The 15,652-nt window shown below is 44.3% G+C and overlaps 1 protein-coding gene across 3 annotated transcripts; it reads right to left on the reverse strand.

Moving 5' to 3' along the window:
• Positions 1-190: 190 nt before the first annotated feature.
• Positions 191-15,524, reverse strand: taf1 (TAF1 RNA polymerase II, TATA box binding protein (TBP)-associated factor). Of its 3 annotated transcripts, XM_031857371.1 has the most exons (41): positions 15,173-15,524; positions 14,689-14,803; positions 14,385-14,508; positions 14,175-14,291; positions 13,760-13,888; positions 13,242-13,483; positions 12,909-13,124; positions 12,563-12,805; positions 12,252-12,483; positions 12,042-12,149; positions 11,790-11,957; positions 11,434-11,561; positions 11,011-11,118; positions 10,661-10,834; positions 10,369-10,542; positions 10,070-10,174; positions 9,758-9,958; positions 9,532-9,673; positions 8,985-9,115; positions 8,481-8,561; positions 8,239-8,388; positions 8,024-8,143; positions 7,689-7,864; positions 7,367-7,599; positions 7,046-7,253; positions 6,674-6,845; positions 6,295-6,506; positions 6,072-6,180; positions 5,883-5,981; positions 5,608-5,785; positions 5,407-5,474; positions 5,164-5,286; positions 4,955-5,047; positions 4,759-4,843; positions 4,590-4,657; positions 4,248-4,364; positions 3,772-3,879; positions 3,443-3,541; positions 2,777-2,993; positions 2,316-2,487; positions 191-1,647 (listed from the first exon to the last, which is right to left on the reverse strand). In XM_031857371.1, the coding sequence occupies exons 2-41, from the start codon at positions 14,800-14,802 to the stop codon at positions 1,425-1,427; spliced, it is 5,967 nt and encodes a 1,988-aa protein (XP_031713231.1). In that variant the 5' UTR covers position 14,803; positions 15,173-15,524; the 3' UTR covers positions 191-1,424. The 3 variants fall into 3 exon arrangements, with proteins under 3 accessions (XP_031713231.1, XP_031713232.1, XP_031713233.1); XM_031857372.1 differs by lacking the exon at positions 3,772-3,879; XM_031857373.1 differs by lacking the exons at positions 3,443-3,541; positions 3,772-3,879 and having other exon boundaries at positions 192-1,647; positions 15,173-15,523.
• Between the last annotated feature and the right edge of the window lie 128 nt (positions 15,525-15,652).

The following is a 15,652-nucleotide window of genomic DNA, read 5'->3' on the forward strand; positions in this document are numbered from 1 at the left end:
TTTGCAGATTTCGATTGCTGATTTGAATGTGGAAGTGCAGTCAAAACTTTGCTTCACAGCGGTGGCTTGCAGAATAGGCTGTTGTCACAACAGGAAGTGTGCAGTTTGCCATCATAAAAATAAAACGAAACAGGTGACTTCTGCACAATAGGAAGCGTGCTCGTTACTAAGAAAAAGACAGAGGTGTGTGTTTGGTTCCTTCCTAATTACACATTCAGCATCACGTGTTGATGTGACATGCTGTTCACTTTGCTGTAGTCATAAACCTTTCTTTGATTCATAGCAAACCCATCAAAAGTCCGTATTTGTTCAGCTTTCTTTGATCTTTCGTCTGCTATTTGTGCCTGAATGAGATCCATTAACATGCAGCACAAATGAAATGTTCAATGATGTCATTGTACAGATGTTTATTCAGGGGAATTGGTAAAGAAATCAGAGTGGGTTAGTTCAGATGATACATGTGACAACTTGTAACTTATAATACTCAAATGTGTTCAGTGCAGAATACTATTACAACAGAGATTTGATAGTCTGTATACCAGCAGTGCAGTTTGGTGTTTGAGTACCCTCTGCTGTTCATAATGTTTATGAACATGTTTGAGTTTTGATTATGAATTGATTCAGTGATCCATAAAACTACTTCAAACTCATGAAAACACTGGAAAAGAAACATCTGCTACACTTACCGTTTGCTATTAGTTTATAAGAAAGTGATGATAATCAGCACAAGAAAAGCTCGTGTGTACCCAATAACATCACTGTTCATCTAAATGAAATGCAGCCACTCATTACACTATTACGTACACCTGTGCTTTGTCCTGTGATGTCATGTCAGAATATTGGGCATGATTTTCAACCACAAACCAAACTCAATAAAAATCCTAAATACCCAACGCAGTCATGTTTTAACCTCTAATCTTTAATCGTAGTTTGTTAGCTCACCTGCACACAAAGCATCTGTTTCAATTTGCTTTCATGTTTTAATAAACTAATCTTCTCACCGATGGTAAATCTCAACAGAGAAAGAAAAACATGTTTTATGATCTCTAACTATATGATTTTATGTTGTTTGTTTTAAAGAAAGAGCTGTCTGTTATCATTCAGGGTGTTTATTCTATTTTTCAATCAGGAAGTGGGATAGGGAAGGCAGACTTGCTGAACTACTTATGAGTGCAGGATATGCATGAGTTAAAACAGTACAAAACATCTGTACACATACTTCCATGTCAAAAAACATCGCGGTACTTGATTCAACATATAAAAGGCAAACTGAGATTTACAATGTGCTGTGTGTCACAACAGAGCTTTAAGCATTAACAGTCATTTACAAAATAACTATGTACAATATGTTTTCCTTTTGCATTTTAAAACTGAGATTATTAACAATGTTTTCTAAATACTGTGGATAAAAAAAGAAAATTGAACTAGATGTCAGAGTCCATGTCGCTGTCTCCCCCTATAGATCGGAATTCTTCGCTCTCCTCGTCTTCACTGAGCTGGACCTTGGAGAGAACAGCTGGGCCTCTCCGCCGTGCTTCATCTTCCTCATCTTCCTCCTCTTCCTCGCTGATGGCGTAGTCTTCTCCGTTTCCCATGCTAATGGGCTGCAACTGACTCCGGCTCTCGGTCTCCTCGTAGCTACCGTAACTGAGACAGAAGAGAGGGAAGTCAAACAGGAAGCCCAGAATGTGTTTTAAGTTACAACATCAAATCCTGTTTTGGGCATTTTTAAGCAACAGCCATTCAATATATTTACATTCTATAATTAACTCTCTCTAGAGTAGTTTTATTGTTAGTGGTGGAGTCTGTGATTCACACGCTGGATACAAATCACCTACCTACACATTTGGGATTCATAGGAAACAATAATTGCAATCCAGCCTCACGGTTTGTGTTTTCTTTTTTCTCATTGATGTCAGCCTCATTGTTTACTGTTCCACTCTTAACGGCGTATTAAAGCTCTATCAAGTCACTGCTAATACAATGGGATGATTTCCTGCTGCTGCGGCTTCACATTAAGTACAATCTACTGATGAATGGGTCTGTGTAGCTGCTCAAGGAATATTTGCTGTAGTATTTAAACTGCATTTTCTGGTACCACCAGGACTGAAAACTTCTTTCGAACTCTCCAACCAGAGTTGGTGATTGCTGGAGACTTATATTTTGTTTCTGTTGAGTTTGAATGAATGATGTTCTCTGACGATCGGCGAGGCACCATTGCGGTTTCATTATGGATGTTAATGGGTGTTTTTGTCTAGTGAGAAAGAAGCTTTATATAAATATATATAGTATATTGGCTCCTGGGCCAGTTGTACCTGATGTTGCTGTCTTCCATGTGAGGCTCATCAGGCCCTTCCACTTCATATGACATCATGCTCTCGTCTTGCTCCATGCCCATGCGGGCCGTCTCTTGCACTCTCTGTGGAGGTGCAGGTCGTACATCCAGTTCTCTGTCAGAGTCGCTACCACTCTCCGACAGTTGTATGGCTGGAGGGGACACACAACACAAAAGACTAATGATCAATGTTTGCTCACTGTCAGTTATATCACATAGAAAGAACATCAGATTTACACATTTTACAATGTTTTTGCCATTAAGTGAATATTTGCAGCACAATAATGCTGTCATCTTGTATTCTACATTCATGCATTCTTCTTAACATCTTCTTGTGTTGATGTGAATCCTTTTGCTTATTTTTTGGTATATATTGCTTCATTCTTATGTGTAGCTGTGAACATTTTCTGCAGCCGACCGCATCCCTGCAGCTGGACTTACAGGAGAAAGGGTTGTCGCCCTCCTCTTCACTGGCGTCGTCCTCTCCGTCAGACATGAGCAGGTCCTGGTACAGCACGCTGGCTTGAGGTGGGCGGTTAGATATTCCGTCCTCTTCCTCTTCCTCCTCCTCCTCCTGGTCGTGCATCCGTCTGCGAGGCGGCAGCAGCATGTCCTCCTCATCATCTTCATCCTCTAGGTCTCCATCCGCATCCTCTGCCTACAAAGACAGGACAGACAAGATTTGTCATAGTTAACTAAGTAAGAAGTACACAATACATAAAATTACAAATATGGAACAACAAACATTACAAAGAATTGTACAATCAAATAGTACAGGAGAATGTTTGAGAAGATAAAGGTGTGGAAAGATTTGACAACTGTTTCTTATAAAACAGTGTGAGGATTAAATAAATCCACGATGAATTAAAAGAACACCCCACTTCAACGCAACCAGGCCATCCAACTAAAATCAAGAAAACAGGAGAATCGTAAGTATGTTCTTAAAGTTTGTAAAATGAGAATTTTAGGCCACACAATGGCATGACCTGAAATTGGTCGTGCCGTTGTGTTCGCTAGTTGGTACTAGTTTTCATCTGTGCATAAATGCACAGCCGCAGTGACCTCACAATCATCTAATAATCTTTTTCATAAATCTGTCTTTCTTACAGGAGCAGGAGTTTTGGGTTTGCCATCATCATCCTCCTCCTCAAAGCCTTCAATGTCCACATCTGACTCTTCCTCCCCGGGTCTTCTGCCGTGGCGACCCTGAGGGGGCAGTACGATAAAAGTCTTGACATCTCTTGCCAAAAGACAGAGCCAAGAAGCAAAATAACTACACTCACTTTTATGCTGTAATGTTATCTGTGATTGTCTGGTGTGAGGAACAACTTTAACTTGAGGTACAACAGAAGCCTGTGATCTAGCTGGGTGCTCTGAGGGTAGTTTGAGGAGAGGTGGCATGTGGTTGCGAGCCTTATTTCTGTCTCTCTCCGTACCTGCCCCCCTCTCTTCTCTGGAGCAACCACTAGAGGTCCCTCAGAGAAAAGGCTGCTGGTCTCTCTGGGCAGACTCCCTGAGGCCCCGCTGTCAAACAGATCAGCCGGCTGGCCAACGCCACACAGAGCGGCGCGCACACACAAAGGGAGAGACGGGGGCAAGACGGCAGGAACGAAGGAGAAAAACAGGGTGGGAGAAAAGAGACACTACGGTGAAGAAACTAGAGTAGAAAGATGAAACGTGAAAGTCTGGAAAGGAGAGTTAGTGCAGAGAACGAGTGAAGGAATACAAGGGCTAGGAGAACTACAAGGAGTGGAAAGGAGACTAAACGGCACGGAGAAACGTTCAGACTACCTGAAGTGGCACTTTACACACAGGTGGAGGCCTTAAGTCTTTTGTCGAGGTAACAAGATACCCAGGAAACCACCATTTACCGAGCAAGTAAAACAAAACTGGGCCCTGAATGCTCTCCTACCTGCGGTGTGTACGGCCCCGGAGTCATTGGGTCCAGACACTCCAAGTCGGCTGCATCTAGAGCGGCCTCTTTAGCGGTAGAGATGTCCTTCTCCAACTGGGTCAAGTGCTCATCATACTGGAGGCACAGAAACAGGCGATTGAAACAATTTGGCAGCAATTTAATAAAAGATGTACAGGAATAACGCAGTGATGTATGATTCTACACTATGCTTATATTGAATATATTTAATTATTTTCTACAATAATAGGGTGTGTGTGCAAAACAGGAGGGTAAACTATTCATTAGAGGGGAAAAGGTTTATTATAAATCTACATTTTAAAAGGCAAAGACTCAACATACCTCTGCCAAGGTTTGCTTGCACACATTGACAATATCCAGGGCTGTCTTGGTGTAAGGACTTTCTGCACCTGTGGAGGGCACGCAGAGAGATGTGTGTGTAACGGTGCTTCAGACGACATCTTTACTGAACTAGCGACGGTCACAAAAACAGCGACGTTAACACAATTACCATTGTACTTGATGCTGTTGGCGTGGATGTAACTGACGTCTGACAGGAACACATCTCGGTTCTGGTATTTGTGTTTGGAGATGTACTGTTGAACCATGAAATAAAAACACACAAAAGAGGCTCAGTTTCTGTAAAAAAAAAACGAGTATTGCTGATATTCAAAATATCAAATGAGTACAATTTGTATGACTCTCACCTTGCGAATGCTCTCAAGATCCATGGGGCATACAATCACCTTATAATAATCGGGCACAAACTTCTTGTTGACGGGATGGTGAAACGGCCATGACTATAGTGAGGGGGAGGAGTTAAGGGATGAGATTGTTAACGTTTTCCTGCATGTGAACTGATCAGTGCTCCCATATTGATGAGGGGTAAGAAAATGACAAGCGGGTGTGGACTCACATCGGGAACTACCATCATTTTCTGGGTCACAATGTTGTCGAGGATGAAGGAGAAGGCCACCTGATCGTCATCATCCAGCAAGGGGTTGATGGCTTTCTCCAGCCTCACCAGCCTGTCTTCTTTCTGCGCACGCACACGCACATGCACACACACACACACACACACACAGGTTTAATAGTGAATAGGAAAATTGGCAAAAAGGGCAGGAAGATGATTAAATAGGACAAAATATTTAACACTCACCTCTTTCAGTTTAGCATCACACAGGTCCAGCATGGACTGCGCTACCTGCGTTATTGGATGTTTTGCCCCTAGTGCAACAAAAACAGAGAGCCGCCTTATAACACTTTGACGTGGGTTTAAAATGAAAGTCTAACTGAAACCAGAGTAAGACTTAAGTCTGTTTTTTCGAGAGAGGAGGTTAAACACGTTCGTATAACTTACCGTTGTAGGTGGCGCTGTTTTTGACGACAACTTCCACGGCTTCACGGAACTCGTCCCTTGATGGGTACATCCGCTTACGTACATTCTCCCTCAGCGTCTGCAGGTCCATGGGCCGCGTGATGATCTTATAGTAGTCCTTCACAACCTTGGCATTCACTGGTGTGTGGAATGGATACGTCTACATAGAAGAGGCAGAAGAAGTAAACAAATGGGGCAGTAAAGCAGGTGACTGGACACAATGAAATGTTGTTGAGGTGGGTGCCTGCAGATCTTACGTTGGGGTGATCCCGCATGTCATTGATGATGCTCTCCAGCACGGAGGACAATGTCACCATGGGGTCCGTGCGCCTGCGGTGGATGGCCTTGTGTGGTTTCTGTGAATGTTATGAAGCAAAAGCAGAAGGATCAGGTAAAGGCACGCCGAGTACAACATGTTTTAAGAGAAGCTGTGCAACATTGCCTACATTGAGGTAGTCGCAGTGCACAGCGTTGCCCACGCGTCTCTTCTTCTTTGGTGGGAGCTGTTGCTTGGGGAACTTGAGCACTAAAGATTTTCGGCGCACCTCATCAGCACTGCAGGAGAGAAGAAATGTCATGAACTGCAGTGGGTGGAGGCTACGGACCATTCATCTATAAGCACCGTCTCTTGCTGCCCCATAGACCCAAATTTAGAAAATGATCAGTTACCTCTCAATGAGCTGCTTGCCCAGCACGATCTTGGTGCCCTCCACCTTGATCAGTTCCTCGTTGTCGTTGTGGATGACGGTCTTTTCCAGCTCCTCCTCCTGCTCCTCTGTCATAGCAACTGGGTTAGAAGGCGGGGCGTTGGTCTGATAGTACAACGGGCAGAACTTGTTGGTTCTCATGTGTCCGATGGCTCCACATGCGCCGCACTTTAACTAGGAAAAAGACATTAAGGAACACGACAATTAATCTGCATGTGGTGTATGATCGTAATAGAAGAAGAACGTACACATTATCTACACCAATGGAAAGCCACTGGTTTGCATTTAGCTGGTGAGGAAAAGGAAAGTAAAAGAGAAGAGTACTGAATCGGTGAGCTTACTTTGACCTTGAGGTCTGGTCTCTCCTTCACCTTCTTGGCCTTCTTCTCCGGGGGTCCCTTGATCTTGTCTTTCTCTTGGTTTCTCTTTAGCCTCCTCAGCTGCTCCTGAATACGCCGGCGCTCCTTCCTCATCTCTTCTCTGTGCTGCTCGTCGAAGAGGGCAAACTTTCGTCTGTAACCGCAACGATACACATTCGTTTCACATTCGCTGGTTCAGTTGTGATGATGGCGGTGGCCTAAATAAGGGTCATTTCTACGATATTTCAAAAAACTACAACATCCTTAGATGTGAATAATCTTAGCCTGACATGGTGACATGGATCAAATACACACTGAGACGTGAAAGAACACAGTTTGATTGGTGAGACCCACATGAAATCTTCATCCTTGGTGGTTCTGATCCTGGTGTAGGCGTCGATGACGGAAGCCTTGCGTACGGTCTCACATCGGACATATTCCTTGCCGTCCTCGTCCCTGAAGGTGCGATAGATCTTGAGACGGCGCCCTGTGGCCGCCGAGTTTAGGCTGGTGACGGAGGACGTGTCATCGTCCTTGTGGGAGCTGGTGGATAAGGAGCTGGCTGTAGAGTGAAGGGAAGTAAAGTTTAGAGACATTTTTCAACCTCACAAAGCTAATGCAGACATGTCCTCAGAGCACCATAAAGATATCCGACTTTCAGAAACGTAGACTCACACAAGCCTTTCCGCCGCTCCTTGCGTCCCTTATGGTCACGATCGCTCTCCTCGCCCATCAGCATCCTGTGCAGCTCTTTCCTCTCCTGCTCCTCCCTCTCTCGGGAAAGCTGGGAGCTGGTCTTCTTGTTCTGCAGCATGTTCTCGATGTTCTTCCCCATCTCCTCAAAGTCACTGTCCTCCGCCGAGCTGCTGTCTGTGTCGGTGGACAGCACCTCTGTCGACTCCAGCACTCTGTGACGAGGGTGCAACAAGGAAAAGGACTCAAGGTGTGCTCGGACAGAATCCCGAAGAACACATATAACCCTGAATAAGAGTCTCACTTGTTCTGCAGGTCAAAGATCCTCTGGCACTCTTCCTTGTAGCGCTCCTGGTGTTCCGCGACGGAGAAACGAGAGCCTCTAGCAAATTTGCTCATGGGTCCCTCGCCCGAACGCGCCTGCTCTGTGGACATGGTTCTCACCACGTCAATCACCTCCCAACGCGAGAGCTTCTTGATCTAACACACATACAGACGTGCAATGACATTAACAAGCCTGAAAGGAAACACCCGAGCAGAGTTTTTGCAGGTTTTCCAGTTAGAGTGAATAAAAGAGCATAGACAACCAAATGTTTATTGTAGACCACTAGGCTGTCCTTGCCTCAGCCACGGTCTTACCTCTTCCTCTGGAACACCAAACTTGCGCAGCAGCTGCTTGGCATTCTTCAGAGAGAGTCTCCTCAGGTCAGCGTCCGTCCCCGTCACCGTCTTCTTGGCAGGCTGTGGCTCTTTGTCATCCTGAAACACCGCACAGGTTCAAAGTTTTCACCCTCTATGTATTTACACAACGCAGAACATGGGGTGGCAAATGTGTTGCTTTTAGACAGTCAGACCTTCTGTTGAGTGGGCTTGTTGGGCACTTTGACGTAGGAGAAACCCTCTCCACAGCCTGTAGGATCCGCCACGCCTGTAACCTCCAACAGGCATTTCCCCTTCATGGCAGAAATGAAGGCTCTCGTTGTGTTCCAAGGAGCGGTCCGCACCTAAGATGAGTTACACAGGATCAGCATCGTGTAAATCTGAAAAGTCTTTCTCAAGTCATACGCACTTAACTTGATTATGAGGAGGCACATACCTCGTCGTCAATCTTCATTTGAAAGTCCTCTTCGTTCTCCTCCTCTGGAGCAAAGAAGGACTTCTCACCATATCCAGCATCCTAAAAGGTGTAAAATAACTTGTAGTGAAGCCATGCCACAGCAGTCGCTTGTGTGAAAGGGGTAGACTGGATGTTTTAAAGTGGGGTTGTATGAGCTACTGATCCATAGTCAGTGTGTCACTAACAGTGGATGGCTGTCGGCATGCCTCTAGTTTAAAAGCAGACAGAAATACCAGCTCGGAAGAAAAGTGATGTACTGCTGACATCTGAAACGTTTTAAGTGTACGCTACATTTAGAATAGTTTGTTTGTCTTAGTGTGACTTTAGTGGATTCATCAAAGTCCCACAATAACACAAACAAACTACCACGTTCTGCAGGTAAAACTACTGTAAAAGAGCTTTGAAGAGAGCGTGGAGAGCGGCTTTAGTTCTCCGAACTATCCCTTTCACCATCTGAAGTTGTTAAGAGGCAGATACTGTTACCTTGAGTCTCTGCTCTGCCACCAGCATGCTGTAGTAAGCGCAGCACTGCTCTGGAGACACCATGGCCCTGATCTCCTCCTCTGTGGGCAATCTGAAGTCAGGCTTCAGCACCCACCAGTTAGAGTCCATACCTGGCACGAGGACGGGACACTGTTAGACATTTCCTCGCATCTGCAACCTCTCGAAACACAGTAGGCAGTATCATAAGCAAAAATGTCAGAGTTTCCATTGTAGGTATGTGTATGTTAGACATTGTAGAAAACCATGACTTGCTGATTGTAAATACTAAGCATTTGCACCCTGTGTCCTTATACTGTCCTTTAACTACATCTTACCTTCAGAGTAAACTCCATAGTTGGTGTAAAAAGCTCTTTTCCTGTCCACATTCCTGTCTGTCAATTCAAGGCACACACACTCCCGAGCTCATGCACAGTACACATCTGTATAACCTCAACATTGCCCTGACACAACACACTGGGTTAGTCCAACAAAAGATGATGATCACTGAATGGTGGGCGCACAGGGGTAATGAATGAGCGTGGGCTACCTGTACGTTTGAAGTCCGCACAGAGTTTTAGCCGTTTCCTGATGCTGCTCTCGGAGTGCGAGGGAAAAGCTTTCTTTATATCCTCCATGCGGATTCTGCGGGGCCGGTCCTTGCTCTTCCAGAACAAGCGGTAAATGAACACCTGCAGAATACAGACGTGACACTTCACCATTTGCAACAGCAGCAGCTCACGTTTCTGGGAGAGTTCAGGCAAATAAATATATACCTGCAGGAAGTCTCTGATGTGAGTGTTGGCTCGTTTGGAGTTGGGCCCTGGAACCTCGAATAAGGGGCACTGCTGACCAACTACGACCATGTCCACTAGCTCTCTAATGTAGAAGCCGTGTCGAGTTCGTAGAACCAAGAAATCCGTCTCTGGCATCTTGTGCAGGTAGATTGGAGCACGGAAGAGGTTGTTTTCAAATGCCTACAAGAAAAGGAGACATACCATCATATTGTTTGGCATGATGACAGAGCAGTGATGCTTCATATATTTACCTAATTTGAGTGCTGAATATTTGAGTGGGAAGGTGCTGACCTGGAGCAGCTGTCCAGGATGAAGAGAGCCCAGGAAAGGGGACGTGTGGCAGTATACGGTCTCTCCATATTTACAGTCCGGTGCTCCGGGATCCTTTCCAGGTTTCTGAAGGACAAAAGGAACAACGTCATAATGCTACTACTATCCAACAAAGTAGACAATATGGAGTCTGCCATTATCTGAAATTAACACCATGAAGAAATACCAAACAATTCTGCAAATTGAAATGAATATGATGATCAAAATGTCTTGGCTAACAAAATGCAAAGTCAGGAGCGGAAAACAAAGGCTGGACTCACCCTTTTGTAGTAGTTTTTGATCTTCGTGGCCAAGCCAACTTGCATGATGAGAGGGGCGTATTCTTCACTGTACTCTGCCAGGATCAGATCTCCATCTTTACCCGTCAAGTCCTGCGGGGTTCTCATGAAGAACATGTCTCCTCCTCCTGACGCTTGCCGCTCCTGCTCTCGCATCTATACAAAAAAAACATATGCACTCGATAATTCACTCGCGTACAAAAATTTGCAAAACACTAGAAAGGTCATGTGAGTGTTCACAGAGTAGTAGTGCTTGTGTTGAACAGGGCTCCACCTTGGCCTTCTTCTTAATGTGTTTGAGCAGTGGCTGGACAGCGTGGGGACCTGGCTGAGCCAAAGCTCCAAATGAGTACTTCTTCAGAGTCGGGCGATGAAACTGGCGCAATTTCATGGGCCCCATGTGAGTGGGGAAGAAGGGCTGCCTCAGCTCCAGCGCCGGGATGGAGTGCTGTTAAAGACACAAAATGTACTTAAACTATAACATTTCTACATTTCAGTTGTTTTGAGCTTATTTCACAGGTTAGGAGTCTACTTTATATGGTTGATATTCAGTAGAAAATAAAATTTAACGCATATCCATGTTGCTCATGTGCAGTGGGCTTTATCTGTATTTTTGCTGCTTACCTGAATGATGTTGCCACCGAACGTCCCCCTCAGGCCCTGCTGTTTAGGATAGTAGAACTCATCATTGGAGAGGTTCCAGGGGTCCTTCACTTCAGGCTGCGACATGTTCTGAGATGAGAGAAACCACATTGCCCACTAAAAGTAATGTCCTTTAAACCCGTACTATTTTGTTTTTTACTGAAATGTGAGCAGACCATTGTCCTTACAGCTTACAAATAAATGGCACTTTGCAAGAAATCTGCAGCCTCAGGTGTAAGTATTCGGTCACTTTCATTTCATCCGTAATTATGTAGCCTTGAGCTTTCTTATTTTACCATTTTCTGTTTCAAATGACTCACATCTCCACTGTAGAAGCAGACCGTGTAATCTTCCATTTCACATAATCAAATGTGCGCCTTTGCGTGCCCTGAAGAGGCAGCTTACCTGCTGCGGCTCATCTTTTATCACCCCAGTCTTCCCCAGCAGGATGCGGCTCTTTTTGATTGCCGTTTCCTTCTTATTCTCTTTTGACGGGGAGTGGGAAGTCATTTCCTCCTTTTCATTCGGGATTTCTACAAGAGACAGCCGTTTGTCAAAAATAAGCAGACCATCTGCCTCGGTGCACCGACGACATCGTACACTGGTTTACAGGATTTACTGACAAACTAATAGTGGATGCTCTGTTAAGATGATATAAATTACACACAAATGTATGAAACATGTATGCATATAACAGATATTTTGCTTTCTCCTTGTTATTGTGATTATGAAGCCTAATCGGACGGGAATTCTGAATATACCGAGGATGATATTTTCATCATTGGGATCCAGTGTAAGAACAGGTGGCATGAGCATGCGATCCATCTCCTGGTCATCCCAGATAATGTTGTCTTCCCAACGACCGTACACTAACTCCTCGTTGTCAATTGGGAAAATGGAGAACCACGGACAGTCTTCTTCATGATAGGCTGCGGAGAAACAAGCACGAATGAGGATAAAAAGGTCTGGGGAATCTATTATTTGTATTGTGACCTAAATTCTCAAAAACTCACCTTGACTATCGTGGATGGTTTTTTCCCGCTTAGAGCCAGAGATTGACGAAATTTTGGGCATGGGTGGAGGCGGAGGTGGCACCAACTGAGAATTACTTCTTGTGAGACCTGTCAAATTAAATATACTATTATATTGCTTTAACACACATGAAATATTACAGCCTTTGCATCACACGCAAGAGCTACTTCTGTATTTGTTGTGTGTCTTACCCTGCTGTGCATTGTAAGCATTAGCATTGCGGGTCATGCTAGAGGGCAGCCATCCTGCTAGGCTGGCTCTCTGAGTCTTTGTGCCCTTGTGTTTTACGTCTTCCCCGTTCCAGATAATATCGTCCTCCCATTTAAGCTGCGTGACCATCAGGAAGAGCTCATTCTCAAGGGCTGATCGTTCCTTATCGCCATCGTCGCTGTCTTCATTGTCGTCGTCCATCCGCCTCGGAAACTAGAGATATAGCATACACAATATAAGTAAAACAACAAGTATGATTTTCATGTTAAGGCTGCGGACATCCACTGCGTACCTCATGAGCAGTATTTGTTCTTTTTTCAGGCCTGTCCTGCTGCTGAGGCTCACTGGTCTGCTCTTCTTTCAGCTTGAAGCCGTAGTTGAAGTTGCTTCCATCCTCGGAGACGCCTATCATGTCGTACCAGAGCTGCGCTGGACCATACCTCCATTCTGCTACTTTAGGTCGAGACTCTGCCTCCTTGTCCCCGTCGCCACACGTTTGTGAGAACTTGGATTCTACTGGAGCCATCATTGTTATCTGGGCGGTGGCACAGAAATGCATGTTCAGTGCTGGATAAAGTGATAACTTGCTACCAGCTGACATTAGCGCATTCAATACCCCGCAACACTGGACGTTTTACCTCATCGTCGGAGAGACACTGCTCTGGGGGAGGAGGTGGTGCATACTCATAAAGCCATCCGGACTTCTGCTCCTGGCTTTGCTCTGTTGGCTCTCCCTCTGGAGGAGGTGTCCCCGGCTGATGGTCGCGGTGCTTCCGCTTCTTCTTCCTGCGGGCACTCCTCCAAACGGATGGCATGTTCTTTCCAGGACCGAACAGCCGTAAGAATCTAAGCACCTGGAAGTACATCCGGCAGACAGCGGGTGTCAGTGAACACAAATTATGATTATAAAATAAACTTTTAGGATGTGTAATGATGAATCTCAGTAGACAGTGGCTGTAAAGACGCTTTACCCTTCCAGGCCTGAACTCTGGGAAGAGCTCTGTAACACCCGGCAGTGCTTTGGCAGCATCTTTCTCCATGATGCCAGCAAGAGGGAGGTTGAGCATATCTGGGGGGCCTCCAGCCCCCAAACCCTGGCAGGGACGGTCAGTTTCTGACTCGGAGTCTGAGGAGCTGCTGAAGTCAACCTTTTCAGCCGTAGAGGATGGCGCGATGATGGAGGGCAGGATGATGCCATCACCCTCTTCCCCAACTGTGTGGAGAGATAGTGACAGGTCACATCAGCATCAGAGACTATCAAACTTCACTTGAGATATTTGAGATACAAACATTTGAACCTAATCTGGATTGCTATTGAGTTTACCATCTGATCAAGTGCACTATATGTTCTTCAGAGACAATCTAAAACTCACAATAACATGAACTACCCTTAGCAAATTCACCTGCTTACAGACTCCAGAGTTGCAGCTTAAACCTCTGTGGAAGAAGACAAGCCACACACAATCATTATGAGTGAACATGTCCTTACCGGTTGTGCTCTGAGCGGACGGCTCCTCTTTCTTAGCAGCTGTAGGAAGACTTGGTGGTGGCGGAGGAGGCATGAGCTTTGAGTCAATATCCTCGCAGTCAGCGTCATAGTCATCGTCATCATCTAAGTCTAAAGAATTTGAAAATGTTGAAAAATATTTGTCATTTAACAGTCCAAAACCACTTTCAAATCCTTTGTCGGGTTGAATGAAAATTGTGGTAAAAGCTATATGATGGAAAAAATAACCAAGTATTTTAATAGAAAATAATTTTATTCATAAAGATGAGATCAATTTTATACATCTTAAGAAATAATGTCAATAAAGAAATAAAAACAAAGTTAGACGTATAATTTTGACTTGAGTCTAACAACAATCAAACAGTAATATGACTCTAAGGCGCTGTTAGTTGATCACCTGTATTCCTGCTGGGCTGCAGAGACCCCATGGCCTGATGGTACTTCTTTGTCTCATCCTCAGCAACCTCACTGATGTCAGAATAATCAACGGCATCTTCTGTACTTTTTACCCAACCTGGAAGAGGAGAAATGTTGAAAGGCTGTCATTACAGCCTGTTCCTAGCTAAATTAATAATAAAAAAAGTTCATTTTTAAAAGTTAAACCAACCGTCTTCGTCCACATTAACAGTCTCTCTGCTTTCCTCTGGATCATCCTCTTCATTGGCAGTGATCTCTGTAATAAGTGAGCCCAGGCCCAGTGAGCCCAAACCAGCCAAATGCTTTTTGGACTCCTGGGTGAGGAGAAACACAACAGAAAGTTGCAATAAGCAGTAAAAAAAAAATACAAAATAACTAAGATCTAAAAGTTAATAATGAAAATGATATATCATATAAAATGTCCACCATTCATTTAATAAACTTAGTTCAAATGATATGCTCTTTATTGAAGTAGAAATCCTTGAAACACCCACACTGTCCAGAACACTGTCATCCTCCAGCTGTCCATCTTCGTTGATGTTTCCAAAGAGGAAGCCAGTCAGAGAGAAAGGCCGGTCTTGGTCCTCGTCACTGTCTGAGTCCGACATACTAAATGGACAACAAGAGAGATGCATTATCTTTTGACTGATTTTGACATGTATTTGTAAACATCTACGTCTTAAATATGCGCAACTGATGTGCTGCGACGTTGCACGTACAAATGTCTATTTGTTTTCTTTTCAGTAGGCGTATGCCAATCATGCTCTTATTTTAATACTTGTGATGATGCTATTCTTAATACAATAAATAACAACAAAGTGCTTAACTTCCAATTTTGCGCTGAAGCTTTGTATCAGATTAACCTGATGCTACAATAAAGTAACGTTACAACGTTAGCTAGTTGCGCTCGTTAACGTTAGCTATATCGCCAGCAATATGATGAAAACAAAATATTGGAAATGCCATATATGCACTTACCTCTCGTTCCCGAACTTCAAATTTGGTGAAATTAGGATTCGGCCAGCTTGCTGTATCTAGTGAATGCTACAAGCTAACAGTAGGCTAGCTAATGTTAGCTGGACAAAATAACTTGCAACGTAGCTAACGTTAGCGTTAACTAACTCATATCCATGTGAAGATCATTTCTACGTGTGCCTGTACCATCAATGTGGGGTAAAAGAAATCACAAAAATGCATTTAGTTCAGTCTTTACACAGCCAGCTTCAGTAAAAAACTTTTGTTTTTATTTGTGGAACAGGCACCGCTAGCTAAGCTAGCTAGCTATTTACTTGGCGGAACGACCTAATCACCCGGATGTACAGGGTGAGGCGTTCAGGCACCCCCTGTAACGTGGTTAACTGTTGTGTTTGGCAAAATGAAGCGGAATCTTCATTATCCAGAAATAAATATGTGGCAGTCGTTATGCAAGTATGCATAACAGAGCGCAGGTGCCTTTCT

The sequence above is a fragment of the Anarrhichthys ocellatus genome, unplaced genomic scaffold (genome assembly GCF_004355925.1).
Source record: "Anarrhichthys ocellatus isolate YVR2014 unplaced genomic scaffold, GSC_Weel_1.0 scaffold18, whole genome shotgun sequence".
NCBI lineage: Eukaryota > Metazoa > Chordata > Actinopteri > Perciformes > Anarhichadidae > Anarrhichthys > Anarrhichthys ocellatus.

Bases quoted from the DNA above. Each gene is read 5' to 3' on its own strand.
- taf1 (XM_031857371.1), bottom strand. From the start codon at position 14,802: ATGTCGGACTCAGACAGTGACGAGGACCAAGACCGGCCTTTCTCTCTG. The intron at 8,389-8,480 runs GTATGTGCCTCC...AACTCATCTTAG, and splicing joins AAATGAAGATTGACGACGAG to GTGCGGACCGCTCCTTGGAA. The intron at 4,365-4,589 runs GTATGTTGAGTC...CTGTGCCTCCAG, and splicing joins GCAAGCAAACCTTGGCAGAG to TATGATGAGCACTTGACCCA.